The following is a 22,358-nucleotide window of genomic DNA, read 5'->3' on the forward strand; positions in this document are numbered from 1 at the left end:
ACCAAATATCTGCACACTTGAAGCAAAAGTACAGTCTGACACAAATCTGTCTTGGACATTTCCATTCCTTTTATTAAGGAAAGGCTCTTTGAATAGACTAGGAACAGTGTTTTAAAAAATACAGAAATCTAAAGTAAATGCAGGTGCCCCAAAATCAGCAGTTCTCCAAACAGCTGAGCTGCCTAAAGCAGTTTGTTATGTTTTAGAAAAAACATAGGCTACAACAGCCTTCTGAACAGATAAGTGATCTTGAATAAAGTTATATATTCACATGCAAATGTTGTGGGGTTTGTTTTTCATTTCAGTTAATTGAGTTTAAAGGGTCTTTTCAACCTAATTTGTATGCAGCATTAGCTTGCTAATATAAGCAACAATATACAGTATCCTCAGTTTCATTGTTTCATTCTATACGCAGACTAGACACAGCCACTCTCAATAGTACCAATGAGGAGATATTAGAAACGTCCAATATGGAACAAACATTCTTCATTTTCTGAAGCATATGATTTCACATGCAATTAAGATTTTCCACATTGATTTCTCTCGTGGAACTTTGCATATAGTGCGATGCATTTCTGATGCACAAATACGTGACTTTTCAGACTGCTAAGAATCTGAAAAATTGACCCCACATTTTGTGTTGATCACTTGATTGATTTTCTTATTAAATTTAGGACTGTTGACTCTCCTTACTGTAACCGTCATCTATACCCAAGGCTCAGCCTGAGTCCACTAGGCAAAAAAGCACATCCAATACCCCAAGCCATTCCATATTCTTTGTTATATCATTTCTGCAACAGTTGAGTTCCTAGTCATTTATACAGACTACATCCATGGGATTTTTTTTTTTTTTTAAATTAACTGCTTTTACTGGAAATCAGTTTCTTCTATTCAGTGCAAAAATGTAAGAAAAACCCTCAGCAGAAACACAGACCAGTCATCTATGACTGTTGCTCTTTATTATCTGCTTCCACACAGCCCTCAAAGAACACAAGAATTACTACTTTCAAGGCTACTGTAAAGAAATTTTTAAACAACATAAAAAAGTATTAGTGGCAACTAATTTATATTCATCATTTAGTAGCAAATATTTATCTCCACTACAAATTGCTCAAGATGGATGATCTTCATAACCATGAAAGCAGGAGTGACAGATGTGGGATACATCTAAAAAAATTGTTAGGAGTAGAAAAAAAGATTCATTCCCTGATGCAGGCAAAAGATCCACAGGCTGCTGAGAGACTCATACTGCTGAAGAGTAAAGTGCTGTGATAGTAAATCTAACCCTTTCAATGATGAGAACAGCATAGAAATGTGACGTGAAAGCTACACTGCACTTAAGTCTAGTGAAACACTGGCACGGAGAACCTTGCAGATCAAACTGAAATCTAATCAGAACACTTAACTCAGAAGAACTAACCTCACTTTTCCTAACAGATATAAAGCTGTCTTATACTGTTAAGGTATTAAAAGTTCTCATAGCCACCCTGATTTTCATGGATGTGAATACAGCTGGCAAAGACTCTTTGACTAGCATCTTTCAGGATGAAAACCTAAGTACTGTTAAGTTCAAGCAGACGACAAACAAGCTTATTGCACACTACTGCAGAAACTACATCAAGCTAAGCCTTGTCACTTCTTAAAAAATCCTTTGAAGTAGCCACCAGAACCAATATCAACATCTCCCCCTACCACTCAACACAGATATTCTACTACAAGTCTTTACTGTTTCTGGAAATAGACAAAATCTTTAACAATAGAATAAAAAAAAAATTTGAGACCCACCTTTCCTCTTGCAGATTAATACAGAATGCCACTTACCAGAACCATACAGCAGGGTTCCTGAAGTGACTGAGGAATACTCACTGGAAGCTAATTAATCTATTCCCTTCTAATATTCAATACTAAAAGGTTTTGCAGAGAAACATACTGCAGTTCAGGAAAATAAGTTACCTTTCACAGTAAGTGCTCCTATGAAGAACGTGGAATCTACACTCAGTGTCATACTCAAAGTACTTAATTTTGTTTCTGGATTGTTGAAATAAAGCATAGTACACAGTATGTGATATTAGAAGCACACAAGGCTGAAAAAGCTCATCTATAAGTAATTTAAATAATTTCTGTATTCAAGAAACTAAACCTCTCTGCTTCTTGAACTCATGAATGCTCACAAAGGAGAGATTTTTATCTACATTTCAAAAAAGCTGTATAAAAAAGACTTTTTTCCCTGATAAGGTTTTATACCAACTCTGAAAATCTTAACTTCCCACCATCATTAACAAAAATGCATTTAGTAAAGAAAGGAAACATAAATTTTCTATTTTCATAAGTATTTGTTAATTCATAGGCTTTCAGCTTAACCCTATTGAATTTAGACTTTGGCATCATTCACAAATACCTCTCACTCTTTTTAAAGAACTTTATTTTAAAAATAATTTTAATTCATTAGACCATACTTTATAAGTTACCAATAGGACGGACCTGAACTCAAGCATCAGACATTTGTTGCACTTTCAAGTTTTGTAACAATATGACTTTTCAAAATAAAATTGTACATTTAGATTCACAGTTTAATTTGTTGAAATTTAATAACATTTAAAAACACTGGAATTTGAATTGAAAGGGATACATGTTAAGCACACAAATACTGAAAAAGGTCATAACCCCAAAATGCACTTGAAAATGGAATGCAGCTAATTAGTCACTGTAGTTTAGTAATTTCACATTTAACCCAGTTAGCACCTTAGTGAACTCAACCACTGAATGTGAGAAATATAGTGCATGTAGTGTGACAACTCAACAGGTACCGTACCGCTTCATAATGAGATTGCATTTTCTTGAGCATTATGTGCCATATTTTTGAAAACTGGTAATATTTTAGGAGTCTTCTAAAATGTGTAAATAAAAAATGGCTACAGTTAAAGTCTAAACAAAGAAATACTTTCTCTCTACTTTTTGTAAGTTGAGATTTTTAAAAGCAATCATTTATAAGGATTGCATCAACATCAGTTAGCAGAGGAAGATCAAACTTTATTGAAACTGCTTGCATACAAAATATATTGCACTATAACCAAACAAATGTCAACATAAAATCCAATCTGTTGTAGCTAATATGTACAGAGAATATTGCCCAAGAGCAGTTACATTACAAGGTCAGTCTACCTTGGTTAATTATCTACAGTATTTTAAACCAAACAGCTTACAGATGATGTGTGCAAGGTACCAATTTCTGTTTTCAAATACTATACATTCCCAAAATAAATAACTAGAAATCAACATTAATGTTTGGCAATACTTTTTAAGACATTTTTATATTTGTTAAATCATGTGCAGTTCGTTGCCATTTTTAGTATGCTCACCTGTATGCAAGGAAAAAAAGAATGAAAAAAACCAAAGAAACAGAACTCACAAAATACATCAGAGGCAAGGTCAAGTTTGTACAATTCTGTACATAAACAGTGGCTCTCCTTCTGGAATAATCTGAATAAAAATAGATTAAAATGAAGGTCCTTATACAGTTTTGCCCAGTAAGTTTAATGTGTGATTGAAAATAAACAAAAGCACAGCTCCTCCCACCACTTCCCACCCTTCCCTGGTGTACAACTGTACTTTGGATCAAATTCTGTGACACCTTCAAATTGGCTGCTAATTCAGACCTTGTACCTCAAAATACGATGAATTTTTGTTCTACCTCCAGTATTTCCAACTACTGTATCTGTACTTTCCAGGACATTACACGTGGTGATTTTCTTCCTACCTCTCCTGAGATAGCCCCCGAATTAAAATATGCAAATAAAAAATTTTGGGAGGATGAAAAATATCAGCGCTTTAAACTGGTCATCTGGCCAAATAGCAGGCACACATTACTAGCTTGTGAACACGCTACACTTGTTCCCTCAGTAACAATGAGTTTTTTAGTTTTCCACAATGGAAAGGTTTTTTTTTTTAATTATTTTTTTTTTTAAAAAAAAAGCTTCAGTACTGCCTACAAAGAAAAAAATTACACCCCTTTTTCAATAACACTATTTGCCAAATCTTCAGTGCAAAATAAATTTCCTATTCTTATAACTGCCTAACTCAATGTTTATGTAAGGAAAAAATTATGGAAAGCATGCACTTGTCTATAAAGTACTAACGTCTGACAAGGATTGCTACATATATTTTACATTTAGTGTTACCAACTCATCTTCCCTGATTTCTGCATCCAAATATAATATTCCTACCTGCCAAGATATAAAAAAGGCACAGATCATACAACTTTTTTTGCTAATGAAAATGACAATTGTTACATCACACATATTTCAGGGTCCACTAAAATATTGAAAAAGGTGGACCAGAATGTGAACTGACACAGGACATAAAACGACATAGCATTTCATGAAGAACTTGTAAGTTAGATTGAAAACAGAAGCCAATTTGATTACTGCAAACACTATTTATTCTGAAAATCGAAATTGAGCAGTGAATTTGACCCGATGTGTTAAAATGGTACAACTGAACAGAAAGTTTACCAATGCACAGCTCAGTATTTTTAAAACAAACAAAAAAGAATCTTTCATTGTTTGAACTGCAATATGTACTTGAAAGCGATTTTTGGAAATTCAGATATTTTTATGCAAATATTTGAATAACTTCTTATTCTGAAAACAACTGCATATTGTTGATGTGAAAAAAAGGCTAACAGAGAACATATGTTCATTTCATGCCCTGCGCCATCTTGCCTACTATTTGTCTTTGGCCTAACAAGTTTCTCTAACATGGAATAGGAATTACCGAAACAGTATAGGAAATATGACTTTAAAATTATGCAGTTTAGGGTACTCCATTCACCAGCGGCTGTTGACCATCTGCGCTGTCCGTTTTCTCTTTCTTCTGATTACGTTCTTTACCCGTGCGCAGCCGACTACCTTCATTGGAGGTATTCTGTAATGTTTTAGTGTGGACACTCCTTTCATTATTGCAGTCAATTCTGATCTGGAACAAGTCAAAGTTATATAAAGCATTCTCTTCCTTTCATCCACCCCTTACGCATTTGCTACCTTAGCAGCCTGGGAGGAGCACTATTTATTAAGTAGTCAGAAGACACAAATAGTACTACACTCTTACAGCTTTGTTAAATGTATCCAGCTGAAATGGAGAGCATGTGAGTTCTTTTGTGTTCAAAAATGCCACATACTTGTGACCTAAAAAAAAAAAAACAAAACCAAAAAACCTACTGTCTACCTAGCCTTGGAAGCTAAAAAAATTCTTTTCCAGCATGTTTGTGCAAGAGAAAGTTGAAGATGGAACTTTGAAACCTCACTTCAAGAATTCAACTTTACTTGCTGTATACATTTAAAAAAAAACCCCAAAACAACACAGGAAAGCTGCCATGAAATGATACTAACACTCAAAAAAAAAATCTCCTCAGCTACCTTTTGAATCTGAAAAAAGTTTCATTTAATCCACCAAAAAGACTTCTGTGGCCTTTTATATGGTCATAAAAAATTTCAAAAAAGCATTTTAAAAGAAAAAATTTTTATGTTTGTAAGGGGGATAAGCCCTTATTCCTTGAAACATTACAAAGTTTTTACAACTTGATCAGCCAGGTTTCAACGATATGCAAGTACTTATTTTCATATAGAATATCATCTCATCCAAATCTCAGAGCAACAGGAAAAAAAACAATCACGACTTGTTGATAAGTGCCTTAGTTTTTTTCAGCACCACAATTCTCCACCGCCTACTTCAAACTTTATAAGTTAATTACTGATTAACTACAAAAGCTGTGTGGCCATAAAAAATTTTTTGGGGCATGTTAATTGTTTGCATTTCAGATGCGTATTCAGGTACTACACCTTCAAGTTCGGCACTCCCACTTGGAAAACTAAGCATTTGGTCACTCGTTCCATTTCTCCCCTGCCCCTCCTTTCTTAAACAGGCTTTCTAAAACTAAACCAAGAGTCATTTCAATCTCCCATCAGAACCATGACTCCTGGTAACACCACGCAGAAGGCAGCAGCTTGCAGCTGCTCATTATTTCTTCCTCCCAACATAACTCATCCTATGTGGTAAGAGATGGTAGAAGGTTTGCATGTTACAATTTGAAGCAAGAACAGTTTCCACATGAGGAAACTTAACTATACATAAAATATCAGCCTGAATAACTTTATGCAACAAAACATATCTGAAAAAAATCGTAGAAATATCTTTATACAAGGCTATAAAATATTTCAGGTTATAAAATATTTCAATATATGACTTGAACAGTTTCTTGATGTGCATTTTTAACTTACTTTCTAGATTGCATAGCCTTCAATTGCAAATGTTTCATTTAGTAGTGAAGGTAGTTTCTGAAGTTTAATCTTTCTTACTCTGAAGATTCTGGCTACAACACACTCTCTCTTTACATAAAGCGTTAAGGATTCTCCTCCCTCAGGTATATAGGCGACAGACAACAATACACAACGCAGCAAGAAAGAAAAGCTAAAAACAAAAAGCTAGTAAGAACAAAGACTGAAATCAAGCTGGTTAGTAAATCCTTGGGACTTGTGATCACAATTCTAATGAAATGGAGAGCTAAGCTAACATTACGAAGTTGCATCTTTAAACAACTTCATATATTGAGATTCCTACATATGTGTTATAGAATGACATAGAACTCTTGTATATCTGATGAGGGAATTAGGGAATAAGGAACCACAAGGCTACTGTGTTGCTTGCGGCTTTGAAGACTCTAAAGTCAGTATATGACATGCAATTTTAAACAGTGCAGACTTCCAATAAGAGAAAAATTACCTCAAGAGATCCATCTGCTGTCCTCCCTTTTGCATCTCTTGAGTTACGCTGACGGTTATCTGTTCGTGACTGTTCATCATTTCCTGTAAGAAAACTTAATTAACTAAGCTGTTTGACAAGGATGTATGATCTTCTTTTACTTAAAATTTATGCAAGCATAATGGGGAATTACTTCGAAATTTTCATGCTAAAGAACATTAAACAAACATTCTCAATAACATATAACAACAGTTCTTAAACTATGGGCCAAGAATCACTAAAGAAAATGTTCTCAGGTGTTAATCAAAGCAGACAAAACGACAGTGTTGAAAACCACCACAGTTTAAAAGAGACTGTCTACTGACTGAAGAAAAAACACCTCTCAAAATGATTAACCATAGGAGAGAAATAGTCAACTTTAGTAAGGTTTAACAGGTTCACATTTTTTCTAATGGCTTATGAGCTTTCTAAATTCTGCATTACCTTCTTTCAAAAAATCTTGTTAAATTAAGCAATACCCCTACTTTGAAAAAAAACATTTCAAGAAATACGCAGAGTTGTAGACAAAAATATTTGAACAAATAAGTATAATGACACATCACATTATAAAATATATGTATTTAACTTAAATAAGTCTCCTATCTTACTTTTGCCTGGTCATTTCCATTGAATAGATAATTTACAACCTCAAATAATCCTGTTGCATGAAAATCAAAATACAAGAAGATGGGAATATGGACAGTTGAATGAGTAAGACAGATTATAAAAGATTTTGCTATATCCATTGACAAACTAGAACCTGATTCCTTGCCTCCACATGTGATGGCACAGCCCACAAACTTGAGTCAGGATGCATACTAGGAAAGCAAATTATTAGAGAATGCTATCCCAATTTATTTATATAGGGAAGAGAGGCTTTATATAACATATGAAGAGACAATGGGATGGAATGCCTCCTCAGCAATCCTGCAGATGACACCAAAGTGTGGGAGGTGGTCTGATACAGCGGAGGTCAGGGCTGCTAATCACAAGGACCTCAACAAGCTGAAGGAATGGCCTGACAGAAGACTCATTAGCTTTAAAGATAAATCCCAAGTCACACAGCTTCAACAGGATAACCCCATGCAATACCACACACTGTGGACTGACTGTATGCAGCAGCTCCACACAAAAGGAGCTGTCCTGGTGAACAACAAGTTGAATAAGACATGAGTGTGCTCTTGCAACAAAGCCAGCTGACGGAATAACGGGTTGCGTTAGTAGGAGCGTGGTAACTATGTCAAAAGAAGGGATTATTTCCCTCTGCTCAACATTCAACACATCTGAAACAAAATATTCAATTTAAAAGATCGGCGAAGTAGAGAGAATTCAGCAGAGGGCCACCAAGATGGCTAGGAGGTTGGAGCAGATGACAAAACAAGAGGCTGACAGAAGTGAGGTCACTTAAGGATTCCAACACTGACCTCTTTTTCAAAATTAAGTCTACATTTACCTTTGAATCCTCCGCGACCCCTCCCTCCTTGCCCTCTTGCACCACCTCCACGTCTTCGCCCATCTCCTCTACGAAGGTAGTTGTCTCGCTCCTCTTCTGCTGGGGCTGCTGACCAATCACTAAGTTCATCTCTGTGATCAGATTCTGTTTCAGAAGCATTTGATGCTTCAGAATTAGTTCCTATCAAGAGGATAAAAAAAATCCAAACATGCCAGTGTAGCTTAGCATGAAAATACTACAGTAGAATGAAAAAAGTATATATTTAAAAAATTTTTTTTTTGTTAATAAACAGTTCTGGGATGTTTTACTTCCCAACCTCTATAACATACATAATACAGAAATGCGTATAATAGACATTACTTCTTCAAGAAGTCAAGACAGACATAAATGAAATTTAGAAATGTCTTCAAGGTAAAATAATTGTGTGCCACACATTTATAGTTACTTGGTCTTATCAGCCTATCAATATATTATTGAGTCTACTATGCAAATGTAGTAAGTCTAGTAAAACTTAAGAAGTCTAATAGAGTAGACTTTCTTTCATGTTTCTAAAACTGCAAGTTCTGAATATAATCTCCCCTGTCTCCCCTCACTACTGCAACTCCTCTATGAAAAGAAAAAAATGCTATCGTGAAACAGCCTGTAATACACACTACAAAAGCAGAGAACAAAGCTAGAATGCTAGAAATGTATCAACTCCAAAATAACTGGTCATTACAATTTTTCCAGTTAACAGATCACCTTCACTGATAAAAGCTGCTTCTTTCCCCCAATTTTTTCCCTTTCTAACCCTGTTACTAGCCAGGTGAGCTCACATCATCTAAAAATAGTAAAAGGGCTTCAGCACAAAAACATTTGTTTTGTATTATGTAGAACATAAGCTAAGACTGTCTTATCAAGATCATACTACAGGCCTTTCAGTCAGGACAGACACCAGCTGACCTATGTTATGGATAATGAAGTAATAGATTGCTGTGAGGAAGCACAATCCTGAAAACTATTCATTAATGAATTATACAAGGTTTTAAAGAGGAACACGGTATTTTGGTGACTATGCTCTTCTAGTAAAAACATGAAAGTTCAATTTAATATGAGGGAAATAGCTTTTCTGCACATTGAGCTACACAGTATTTTCACTTATAAATATTTACATTAAGATAGCCTCTTAACAGCTCAAATGAAAACTGAGGCTTTATTATGAGGAATTGTTTAAAATATAGATAAAACAACAATCCTTGCCCTAAAGAGTTCATAATGTAGAAGCATGCTGTAAGAGACAGGAACTGCATGGAAATAAGTTTAGATTACATATAAGCACTACATTTTGCTTCAGAGTATTTTCTACAGCATAAAGTTCTATAAAATCTTCAAATATTAATACTCAATATTAATTGAATTTCTGTTTTAACAGCTCTGTTTCCAAGTCCAGTCTTTTCAGGAAATCAAAAGACCAATAGGCCACTTGTAAAACTGTAACTGTACTTCTGGTTACGTACCTGAAGCATAGCCTGGACCACGTCTGCTATGCCCTCTGTTTCTGTAAGGTCGACTACCGCGTCCAAGTCCTGGACCGTCATCAGTCATGTACCCTTTTTCCTTATCTGTACGATTTGGTGGTGGCCGAGAAGTAGCTCCAATCTGTCTAAGCTGCTCATCAATTTGCAATCTTTCCAAACGCAGTTGGTCCACTTCCTACACAAACACAAGCATAGCAAGTCATATGTAACCACTAATCATCTGAATATACAGACATGCAATTCTAAGAAAGAAAGAGCACTTAAGTGTTGCAGCTAATAATCTATGTAGTACTTAAGTAATAACTCAGCTTTGAGAGCAACTAGTTTACTAAAAAAAAAACCCAACAAAAAACCCAACAAAAAAACCTTTCAAATGTTCAAATCTGTTACCGATACAATTTTCCCTGTGGCACAGTTGGCAAGTTTAGGTTTGTTTAAAATAGATATATCAAGAAAAAAGCACTCAGATCAACTGTTTTCAGAGATACAATTAACTATACTTCAGTATTAAATTTATGATATTTTTACCCTTAAGGAAGTTAAACATTCTTTAAACAGAGAAATTAGCATTCCTTTATTTGTGATCACAGTAATATCATCCATTTATACCATTCCAACAGTGGCATAATTTAAACTTTTTAGATTCCAACACAAGCTTCTTACACTGTTGCATGTAACAAATACCAAAGTTTTAAACAATTATGATGTAATAGTATTGTTTCATAAAAAGGGCTAGACGTTACACTGCTGTTAAATTCTACTTAATTATAACGAAAAATATTAGGTAAGTGAGGAAGCATGAAACCATAGAGCAAAGTGCTGTAACTCAGGCATAGACAGACAGCACACAGAATTCTTACCACACATAACTACTAGAAGAAATAAACACAAACAATAATTATCTACAGCTGCACATATTCAGGGAGTACTTTTGTCAGTTTGAGATGTTGTCTAGCTAACATCAAAAAGTGGCAACCAACCTTATTATTTTTTTTTTTTTTTTTAAATCAGGAAGAAAGCTATTTATGGATGTTTCAGAGTGATATCAGAAGGGACCTCTGGAGGTCACCTAGTCCAGCTAGGACTTTGACAAGATCCCTTGGCACTCAGGGATGCATCCCATCAGGTCCCGCTGACTTGTGTATATCCCCCTCCCCCCATTTTTTTTTTCCCCTCAGACATTCCCTAACTCAATCTTCCTTTAGGAGGGGTAAAGCCTCCGAAGCTCCAAACTCTCCCATTGGTTTCACAGGCCTGGTAGTCCTTAGGACAAATCTTAGCCATAAAAAAAAAAACAAAGCGAAGATGACATTCAGTACCTCATCCTTTTCCTTTGTGACCAAGTTCCCTACTCCATTCACCAGCAGGCCTGCATTTTCTGTAGTATTCCTTTTGCTGCCAATATACCTGCAGAAGCCCTTCTTGTTGCCCTTCACATCGTTTGTCATATTCAACTCCAGACAGACTTTGGCTTTCCCAAATTCAACCCTGCACACTCAGATTGTGCCTTTATATTACTCCTGGGTCACCTGTCCTTACTTCCACCCCTTGTATACTTCTTTTTTTATATTTGAATTTTGCCAGAAGCTCCTTGTTCATCCATGCAGGTCTCCTGTTACTTTTGTGTGACTGCCTGCATATCAAGATAGACTATTCTTGAGCTTGGAGAACCTGATTCTTTAAATATCAGCCAGCTCTCCCGGACCTGTTTTCTTTCCAGGAATGCAGCCCATGAGACTCTTCCAAGCCCATCCCTGAACAGGCCAAAGTCCACTCTCCTGAAGTCTGGGGCTGTGATCCTGGTATTAGTCTTTCTCGTTCCTCTCAGGATCCTGAACCTTCACTATGTAACAGTCACTCCAGCCAAGTCTGCTTTCTTCTTTTATAGAGAAATTCACTACTTTGAGTTGATACAGTACATTTGATGTTCATGCCCTATTGTGTATCTTTTACAAAAAGTTTCTGTAATAAACTTTGCCTGGAGGCACAGAAACACAGAAGACCTTAAAGGAACAAGTCAGTTCCACTTCTTGTCAGTGAACTGGAAGACATTATTCTGAAACTGAACCACAAGGCAACAGACCACTAAGATGACAGTTTTGTGTGTGTATGTTAAATGGGATGAGAAGGCCAAGATCAAAATCTCCAAGATAAGAATCTATCCTCTAGTTGCTATACAGACACTGTTGTATGTGCCCTTTGGTTCAGAAAGGAGGACAGCACTAAGAGAAAGTGACCCTAATTGACAGTGAACTGAAGAATCTAAAAAAATTGCTGGGCTATTAAACACTTTACACTCACATGTTAGTACCCATTTAAGTACTGACTAACATGCAAGTACCCATTTAAGGCTACCAAAGAAGTTAAACCAGAAATACCTTCTGAAATAATAGTGAGCGTGCAAGAAAGGAGCTTAATTTTTAGTACTTATTTTCACGCGGTCGTTCTCTGCCTCTACTACCTGACAGCTGCAGAGCAGCTGTATCTCTGCTCCAAAACACTGATAAACACAAGTGCTCCACAAGCAGGATTAAAAGGTATAGTTACCAAGTAGGTAAGTAAGGGAACAAAAGTTGTTTCTTCTTCTAACTCCTCTGACACCTGTACTGGGAAGTCTTTTAGCTATATACAGAAATTATAGCATTCTAGATGATTCAATGATAGCTACTGCACAGACTGAACATGTATCAAATTATGAATGGTCTGGAGGTTTCAAAAGAGACGCAAGAATGTATTTAACTAAATGAACTCAAAGCAGTCCCTACTGTTAGCATCTGGCCCTGCCATCAAAGATTGAGCACCTGGCCATAATAACCATAAGCAAAAGTAACTATGAGCAATAATGTGGGATATTTTTTGCTCCCTATACAAAAAGGCAACAAGCACTGCAGACTACTGGAGAAGTCACACAGCCAAAAGGCAAACACAACATATAAAGCTGAATTGCCTACAAAACATCCTCAAGTATGAAATGTCAATTAACTACAGAAAAAGAAACACTTAGAATCACATATGGAAGACAGATATCTTTAATCTAAACTAGTGACAGAGGGTCCTTAGGGAGGGAAATCCAGAGTACAATAACCAGGTAGGCTTTTGGTTGATAGAATTTTAAAGAACGGATGCCAAGCAGTTTAGGGTTTTAGAATAAAATGCCCACTGTATACAAGGTCTCTGCACAGAATGCTGCTTGCTCTGCTGTTGCATGAGGGACTGACTATTCCTTGTATATAAAGTTGTCAGCATTTTTTGAGATCAATTTTTTTATTCTTTCTTATTCCTTTGTATTTTGCATTCCAAAAAACCATTATTTTTCATCCCATCCTTCAGATAAATTATTCTTTTAATAGAACATGGCTTTTACAAAAAGCCTTTTTAGACTGAAAATGTCTTCTAACACTAATTTTTCAACAGTCTTCATTCAGGGCCAAAACAGATTTTGATCATCATGTTATTGTTACCATCTTAAGTATTGATAGAAAAATTTCAGTGGTAGAGCAGTATCATTTTCCTCACCTTTAAATAATTAAGATGATAATCCAGAAGAACAGTTGCATTAGTGATGCTATCCTTGGTTCCCACAAACACAAATGGTACCATCCCCTAAAACACAGTAACAATAGTCCTATGGTTATTGATTAGGCATCAAATACTGAAGAGAACCAAATGTTTTTACTGTAAAACTTGAAAACAATTTTTACAACATGGATAAGCTTAAATAAAAAAAATGAGACAACATCAAAATTTAAATATACTGTTAACTAGATCATGTAGACTAATTCCCTTTATGCAAAGAGCTTTTATCATATGCATCACAATGCCAACATTTATTTTTCTGAAAAAGTAAAAAAAAGTCAATTCAAAACACTTGATGTTTCCTCCCTTCAAAATTAATACCACCTTTGCTATCACATCTACTCTCTCACACCAGGTTCTTTTAGGCTACATGTCATTAAAGAAGCCTTTGATCTTTTTTAAAGAGTAAATCAAATTAACACCAGGTCATAAAACAAAACTTGATGCTTCTTGAGGACCTCTCAATTTTTAAAAGGCAAACAAAAAAAAAATTCAAGAAATAGAGTTAGTATTTCAGGTAACAATTGCTAACTTACATTTCTTTTACCTTTCAAGAATTATTATTTCAGTGATTCAACAAATACCTCAAAAATGTAAAGCTGGAAATTCTAATGCCTCAAATTATGACACTTGGAGATAAAATATCTAGAGACTAACTTAGGCAGCCAAAGCAGGCTAAGAAATCTACCTAAAAGGGCCCCCTGAGTGCTGAAAACAACTAAACTTCAGCAGATACAAGGATTATTTCCACACCAAAACTCCTGACACTAAAATAAGTCTATGCAGCATTTCAGAGGTGTGATTGCAGCCCACGCAGACCCAATGAGCTAGCTTTAAACTACTTGACTCTTGTAACAGCTGCAGCCTCAGCATGGCAGTATGAGCTTCACTGTGGACTGCAGTCAACCTGAAAGTCTCATAGACACTCAGCTGCTGAAACCTATGCCAGACCCTGGCTACACCAACTGAATTAATTTAAATTTTGTTTTAGTTATCCCATCACGAACTCTAAAAACACCTTTAATTTTCACGGTACACATACCCTTTACAGGACTGCATTTCAAAGGAGGGGTTTTTTTGCAAAAGTGAAATGATTGTAGACACAAATGTCTTAATACACGCACAGTATGCTGAGGTTCCCTAAGAGTGGCAAGTCTATAGTTTATGCTTTCTGGGGGTTTGTTTGTTTGTGTGGTTTTTTTTTTCTTTTACATACAAACAACTTTTGTTAGATCTTACACATTTGCATTAAATAACAAGGAAAAAAAATTACACAATCCTCTAATCCTAAGAAATCTTAATGCTAACACTAGCTCTCATGAGCATTAGAAAGCCTTTAGCCACAGGCATCTTTGACTGAAGTGTTTTATTATTTGGGGTATTTTAAGTTTCATAAATATTTACTACCACCTGATAAACAATGAAATTTCTACTAAACTGGCATTAACTAGCACATAGTATCTATTACTAAAAGATCACAAGACAACTGACTTAAAGAGGCATTTAAGGAAATGGCTTGTTGCTTTTAGCAGTGGATTCTAGGTGTAGCAATGCCAAGTATTACGAATATGAGCTGGTAACAATGTCAAGCAATTTTAGCCATACAAAAGCATCAAAGTGCTTATTTATTGAACCTTATTTCTGTCTTCAAAGCAAAAGTACCATCTTCAACTTAGTTTCAATGGTGAATACTGAGCAGACCTTACGTGCTAAGAAATTTACAGATTAAAATAATATATATTACTATAACAAACAGTACCTATCTCATTTTGAAAAGATGAAAAGCCTAAAGAACCTGTTATAAAATTATGGGAGTTATGAAATTGCACCTGAAATTTATGGGCAGTATTCTAACATCTCAGTCACAAGAAAAGGAACCCCGTATTAAAACTTAAAAAGTGAACGACTGTTCTTTGCAAAAAGAAGGGCTGGGAAGATTAATGCACATTTATTTCAAATATGAAATATAAATAAACTTACAAGAACTAACTCTTACCTGCCAAGATTTGATCTCAGGTTTCTGTGTTGCTCCTGATATGACACAACTAACACATGAAGCACTGTAAGCAATGCCAGTGTCAGCAATGTCATTAACAGGTAAAACAGAAGTATGAATGCAGAGCTTGGCAGGTAAAAAAAGCTTTCAAGTTAATCTTTAAAAGCTGCATTTTGGATTGAAGAGCATCAACAAATAAGCTTTTTCAAGCTAGAAGAAAAAAAGAAAACCTGACATACTAATTGTAGCCATGACTACTTGCTCTTTTACCCTTCTATTATTCTGTAGGCTGACATTAAAAATGTTGAAAGTTTTAGCCTGCAGCAATAATAGCACCCTCTTGCTTATTAAGCTAGTTCAAGAATTCAGAATTCTATGCTGAAAGAATTTATCATTAGAAATAAAATATGACATAGAAATGAATCCTTTAAATCTAAATACTGACAATTTTACCTTTTCAAATAGATGTAAAACTAGTAAAGTAGTAAAAAAAATTACTTAATTGCTTATCCACCATTTACAGAAAGATGGAAATTGGATTATGGGTCTTCAGTAATAGTTGTACAGTGATAATACAAAAGGTGAAATAACTACTTAAGCAAGAACATAAGAGTTCCAGAAATGTATTTCATACCTTATTCAAAGTAGCAAAGGTTCCTTACCTAGTACATATTTAGACTTCCAGGTAAATTAAAGACAGTTCAGTTTTCTTTAAGCACATTTCACATTTGAAATTGCAGGGAATCTTTTTACCTTGAGATGTTAAAAGCTTCATGCCTGAAGCTTTCCTTACAAACCTGCAACCTTTCCCCTCAACACAGCCCCACATAAAAGTGCTTCAACTTACAAAGTTCTAGACTTCATTAAGGCCCTTAACAACGCTGATATCCTTCCTGCGCAAACCTGGAGTCTCACATTGTTCATGCTTGTTTTTTCTTTAGGTTATGATTTACAGGCTATTGTGAATTTAGGTAATATTTAAGAGAGGTTTATACATAAAGCACAAGGTTTTCATTACAATGTAAGAAATGACTAATAAAAATTTAAACCAGGTAAAACCTTTAGAGATCAAACTCAAAGCATATTAATGAATGAAAACAGTAAGTTTCACATATACCGATTAACAGCTTAGCAATTGCTGTGAAACAGAGTCACTGCTTCGAACAGGAATAAAATGAAATCTCTAAGAAGATATATCACCGAAAAATTTCACAAAGCGTTTTTCGAACACAAATATGCAAGCCAAATTTATATAAAAATGCCCCTCAGCATTAATAGGGAAATAGAGATTCCATCAGAAAAAACACATATTAATCAAAACTTTACCTTACCACTACAAATATAAGGAAGAATTTGTTTTATCATTGGGTAAAATATAACCACCAATTAACACATACAGAAGTCACATTAACTGAAAACATACCTCTTCTTGTGGAATATTTTTATCATTTTCAGCCTCAATTCTCACTCTTACAACACCAGATTTGTCCACTATCTCCTGAATCAGTTTTCCATTTTTTCCTATTACTTTTCCTACAGAGAGAACATACAGAACATTGCACCTTTAGTGTTTTCGCCAAAACCTGACAGTATTACTATAATTAAATAAGAGTATTTAGTACCAGTGCAAGAACTTGTCAAAAATGACTTAATACTCCACAATAAAGATTCAGTTAACAAGGCATGAACTAAGTAAGCCTGGAGTGTTAACTTTGGTAACATTCCAAGGCAACCACTGCCGCACAGAGGAAGAGAGGTACTTTATTATGAAAGTTTGTCACTGAGTATAGTTTCCTTCTTTTTCAAAGTTCCTATAAGAGACCAAAGGAAATTAAATCACAAATGCCTTCCCTTTGCATAAAATTATTTGAAATTACACATCTCAATTACAGAAATATTCAGCATTTTGCACGCTTATTTGGCTTTGCTTTGGTAGGTTTAAAAGTAACTTCAGTGATTTACAAACAAACATTGCTGGTTGCATTAAAAAAAACCAAACCAACCAAAACACCAAAACCAAAAAACCCTTTTAAAAAGCCCTAACATCTGCTGTAGCTACCGTTTGGGTAGAGAACAAAGCAAAACTCTTAGTTCTTTCACAAAAATTTTAGTTGATGAAGTTTTCTGATACTACTGAAGATACTGTTTGAGCCAGATGTAAAGTTCTCTTTTCTGAAACTGAGCTTTTTAAGAGATATTTGAAAATAGTTTATAATTCATTAAAAAGAAAAATGGAAATAAATTACACTAATGCCAGTAATGCACACATTTATCTTAGGAACCAGGCATTCTAATCTGAGACAATGAAAATGAAAACTTTAGTCCTCTCCAACCTCAGCAAAATAACTTGCTGTCTGAAAATTGACAGAACACTGAGCTACTTGCGAGGTAATGAGGAAAAGCCATATCATAGTATTAAAGAAAAGCTTAAGAGTGATGTAAAAGATAGTTTTTTGCATGTAACAGAAATAAAGATTTTATTTAATGAAACTGTAGGAAAACTTGCAATGTAATCTTTTTCACAGGCACATCACTGAAATGAGGGCAAAAAACACTGAGTGCATGACAAGCTATTGTTGTGCCAATACAATTAATCCATGAAGAGCAAATTAAAATCCACTTTTAATCACGTAGGACATTGTTCCTATTGTTCAAAGCTAAATAAATTTTTGGTTTCGTATTTCAATTTTTCTACCATGATTAAATCCTATGTATTTCTAGAAAACATGACAGAAGATGGCTAATAAGTTCTTCCTTGATGACAAAGGCTGCTTTGAGAGTCAAAAGCTTCTTCTGAGTACTTTATTCCGTTACACATCACTGGCAAATATAACAGCTTACTAATAAATGTGAAAAAGCTTTGGTAGTGATTAAAAAAGTCAAGTAAACCAAACAAAAAAAAAATAAACAAGAGGAAAAAAAGAGCCACACATCAGTTGTCCCAATGAAAAAATACATATTTTTAAATATTTGGTTTTAGTTAGAATTCACCAGCATACATAAAAATCTTTAAAAACAATTAAGGACTGTATGCTTATATTTTTAACCTATGTTTCAGGTTATAAACTTCCATACAGCCTTTAAAAAAAAAAAAGGCAACATCTTGGGTGGGGTTTTGTTGTTGTTGTTTTATTTTCATTTCGTTTGAAATTTTTTAAAGGATAATTAAGTGGAAAAAGCCAGATGTTTGCATTTTCTTTAGATAAAATTCAGCATATCAATCATGTAAAAGGAAAAAAGCTTTCTGCCTTTTTTAAAAAAGGAATTATTTAGTTTTCTGGCAAATTATTAGAAATTTAGAAAAGCTAGTTATCAAACATAGCTTATTTTGGACATAACATATGGTTCAGCCAATTTTATATTCTAAAGGAATTTTATATTCTAAAGGATCAAGGCCAAGAAGCAGAGTAGAAATGAAAAACTGCCAAAACAGAAATAATTGCAAAGATCTAAACAGAAAACATAAATAAAGAAATTAAAACCTCAAGTTAAAATAATGATGGCAGCTTATCATTTTTAGTTATTACCAGTGGAATCAGGAGGGAGTGGGGAAGGGAAAACTACTGTTTTTTACATCAGTTCCAGAGCTTAAGTGCCACATTTGTAAGTATTTGTCCCATTGCAGAATTTCCCACTGCTTCAACACCAGCTTTCATACACTGCTTGACAACCTATTAAAATATTTGCTTTTAGAAGTATGTTATAGCATGTAGTATTTTCCCTGTTCTTACCTACTGAATTAAGCCATGTATTTTTATGTTGCTTTGTAGCATCAAAAGCTCATTAAAAGACACCCCCCCCCCCCCAAGGGCAGCATGCATTCTTGAGGACTTTTTCAGCGTGTTTGTTAATGGAAATCTATTAGATTGTCTTTGGGGCATTTTCTTGATCATTGGGTACCTTAACTAGCATTCCACAGTGCTGCTTCTGAACAAACTGTGTTTCAGATGTAAAAGGACAGGAAAAAGAGACTAATACAAGTCAAAGAAATGATTCAAAATATACTAGGAAAATATGAGCCTGCAGATTCATCTATCACATAGCTGAACTAATCTCTGGACATCTTTGAAGTGATTTAATGCTTTGGCTCAGTCCAGAAGCTATTCTACTTCGTATTTAAACACCAGCACATTGCTTCTAGTTTAAGATAACCCTGAACTGCAAACCAGGAGATAACTTCTTACAATGGACTGAAGGTAAATGTATCTGTAAAAATCCTGCATGGAACTGGAAAGCAAAACAAAAAAGCCCTAAACCTCAAGGCTTTGTACCACCTAGAACCCTTTCACAAAGAGAACTTCTTCAAACTTTTATCCTGCCACCCTTCTAAAAGTAAAACACAGTTCCTAGAAGGCATTTTTCCTTACTACCACAGAGTTAGCCTCCACAATTGACATACCTACTAAATTTCTTGGGACTTGTATGACATCTTCAGCAAATTCAAGGTAACTTCTTGCCTTTTTCACTGCATCTTGATCCTAAAAATAGATAGACGTATGAGAGAAATGAGATCTGTTTTCCCAACTTTTTTTTTTTCTGAAAGGCTAAAAAGAAGGGAACTTACCTCTCCGTAAATATGGAATGTGCAAGTATCTTCATCAAGATCAATAGCAGTCACCCCAGGGACTTTTCTGGCTTGCTGAATATTAGCACCATGAGTGCCAATGGCCAAACCCATTAGGTCTTCACGTACAACAAACTGTTCATGAAATCGTGATGCAAGCTGTCTAGAACTCTAAAGAAAAAATGTTAGCTTACTTTGATTTTTAGTACACCACAGAGAGAAAACAACATAAATTTAGAGCCGATTCTTTAATCTGGTACTTAGCCTACTTTTTATTTTAACAGTTTCTTTTAATGCACTTATTTTCACTTCAAAAAACACTGAAGAATCCTAATATCACCTTTTAAATATTAAGATAAGGCTAGCCTCTAGCTGTGTTGACACCTCTATATTTTGAATTACCACAGAATATCTACAGCTATCAAGTGTTACTAGGTAAGACAGCATTCATGTAAGTTAGTAAAATAGGAGCTGTGTTGATTATTAAAGCAAACCCTATCATTTCTGAGAAAAAAACCTGCACCCATTTCAGTAGGTTGTCAAAACCAGCAATAACTCAACCACTGGACACAAATTATATAGAAACAGTAACTACAGGTATCTACTGCACTTAAAATGAAACAAAGAATCTGTGCCTATGCAAGACAACACAAAACTAAGGTATAACTGCAATACATTGCTTGAATTCAGAGAATAAGTACATTAAGAATTTCATCCAGGAATGACATTTCTACCAAAACAGAAGGGCCAGTCAGAGAACTTGAGATTGTCAGGTGCTATCAAGACAAAATTCCTTGCTTCAGCAGGGTTGTTACAATGACTAAAGACTACACTATTAAAATTACTTTCAATCACATGTTTGAGGCTCAGTTACCCTCGAATTAAACACCTGGTTACTATTTTGCAACTGTCATCACCTTTGCATGCAACTGCTATGGTAGAACCAAACAATACAAAATGGCTTACAGAATCTTAATGAGGGTCTCCTATATGAAATAAGATACCAAGAAAGAAAAAGTAAACCCACCAAAAAACTAACCAACTTTTGGATCTGGAACAGGGTTTTCAAAATAACTGAAAAAGTATCACTAGAAACCTGGATAAATCTTGCAAAAATATACCAAACGGGAAAAAAAAACCAAACAAACAAACTCCAATGACCACAGCATACAGTTTCCTAAAGCAGTCCTGAGCTTCCAAGAGAACTATGTTAGCGAGCTCTGACTTGATGCAAAAGTATGCATATACATGCCCATATGTAAAATACAGTTTCAATATTTTGTGAATTCTATAAAGCTTCCACCACACAGTAAGCATGCAGAAGAGAGCTGGGAACAGGGAGAAGCTTTTGAGAAGTATCTTGTAGCACGCTGTGGAGTTGGACGGTGCTGAAAATACTCAAACATGCAGGAAACCTAGATTTCATCAACACCCATACAATCCTGCATTGATATGAACAGTGTCTGTCAATCCCAGGTGGCTCAGATTATTAGCATGAACAGACCTCATGAGTGCAAGGAAAAACACTTGGGAAATGATGAATTGCACGCAGTTCAGAACCCAGCAAGCAAGTGGGGAAACTGTTAAAGTTAAGTGGGCACATTTTTTTTCAAAAACAAAACCACATGTTTAAAAAGACTAAAACAATGACTGATAAGTTTCTCCTACACAGCCTCTTCACACTTTCAAAAAAACAGATAGCTTTCTTATAGGATGCTTGTGCTATATGAAGCAGGAAGATCACTAAGTTTGGTCATCCTGAGAACCAGAAGAAACATACGGAGAGAAATCAGTAACATATAAACATGCAGAACAAAATATATATTGTTTATGATAATGAAGTTGTTGTACAATTAAAGGAATTTATAGTACTTAAATCTACAGAGAAGAGCAAATACAAAATATGTAAAAAAGTCATTATTTACCATAGTGAGTAAAATTCCTATACAAAAATGTGGACACTATCCACAAACATCTGAGCAGAACAGAACACAGGAAAGTAACACAATAGTTTAATGCATTGAGGGAAGACAGAGGATTTCCAACTGTGATAATCTATTAAGTAAAATGAAAAGTGTCTTGCAAGGAATAGAAAAGACAAAGCTTTATATTATCTTTCCAGAGCCAAGATATATAATCCTATACATGTTTTTGCATTGCAACCAAAGCTGTAACTACTGTAAAGACATATACAAGCACACTTTAAACTAGCAGTTTAACCTCAGCTATGAGACCCTACAGAGGTTGAGAAAACATCAAGAACGTGTCCCCAGTAAGCCCTGCTCTGTCCCAACTAAACTGCTATTGTTACCTGACCTGCTCCTGCTTAAAGCTGTTGATGAATATCCTGTGCTAAATCACCGTCACAGAGAAGTGGCTACGGTAGATAGTGGTATAAGTATTCAAGTGTCATGAAATACTACATACAGAGAGCTCTATCAAGCGCTTTAATAACTG

The 22,358-nt window shown here is 35.0% G+C and overlaps 1 protein-coding gene across 3 annotated transcripts in view; it reads right to left on the minus strand.

The window, feature by feature from the left end:
* Window positions 1-3,009: 3,009 nt before the first annotated feature.
* Window positions 3,010-22,358, minus strand: part of FMR1 (fragile X messenger ribonucleoprotein 1) — a 34,440-nt gene continuing 15,091 nt past the window's right edge. Inside the window, exons 8-15 of one of the 3 annotated variants that reach the window (XM_069811156.1) lie at window positions 19,902-20,072; window positions 19,737-19,815; window positions 16,761-16,870; window positions 13,282-13,368; window positions 9,745-9,940; window positions 8,249-8,428; window positions 6,778-6,860; window positions 3,010-4,923 (exon numbers count right to left, since the gene is read on the minus strand). In XM_069811156.1, the coding sequence (XP_069667257.1) occupies window positions 4,813-4,923; window positions 6,778-6,860; window positions 8,249-8,428; window positions 9,745-9,940; window positions 13,282-13,368; window positions 16,761-16,870; window positions 19,737-19,815; window positions 19,902-20,072 (1,017 nt within the window). In that variant the 3' untranslated portion in view covers window positions 3,010-4,812. Of the gene's footprint in view, window positions 4,975-6,777; window positions 6,861-8,248; window positions 8,429-9,744; window positions 9,941-13,281; window positions 13,369-16,760; window positions 16,871-19,736; window positions 19,816-19,901; window positions 20,073-22,358 lie in introns of all 3 variants that reach the window. The other 2 variants (XM_069811157.1, XM_069811155.1) reach the window with 2 other exon arrangements.

This window comes from Haliaeetus albicilla, chromosome 23, assembly GCF_947461875.1.
Source record: "Haliaeetus albicilla chromosome 23, bHalAlb1.1, whole genome shotgun sequence".
Classification (NCBI taxonomy): Eukaryota; Metazoa; Chordata; class Aves; order Accipitriformes; family Accipitridae; genus Haliaeetus; species Haliaeetus albicilla.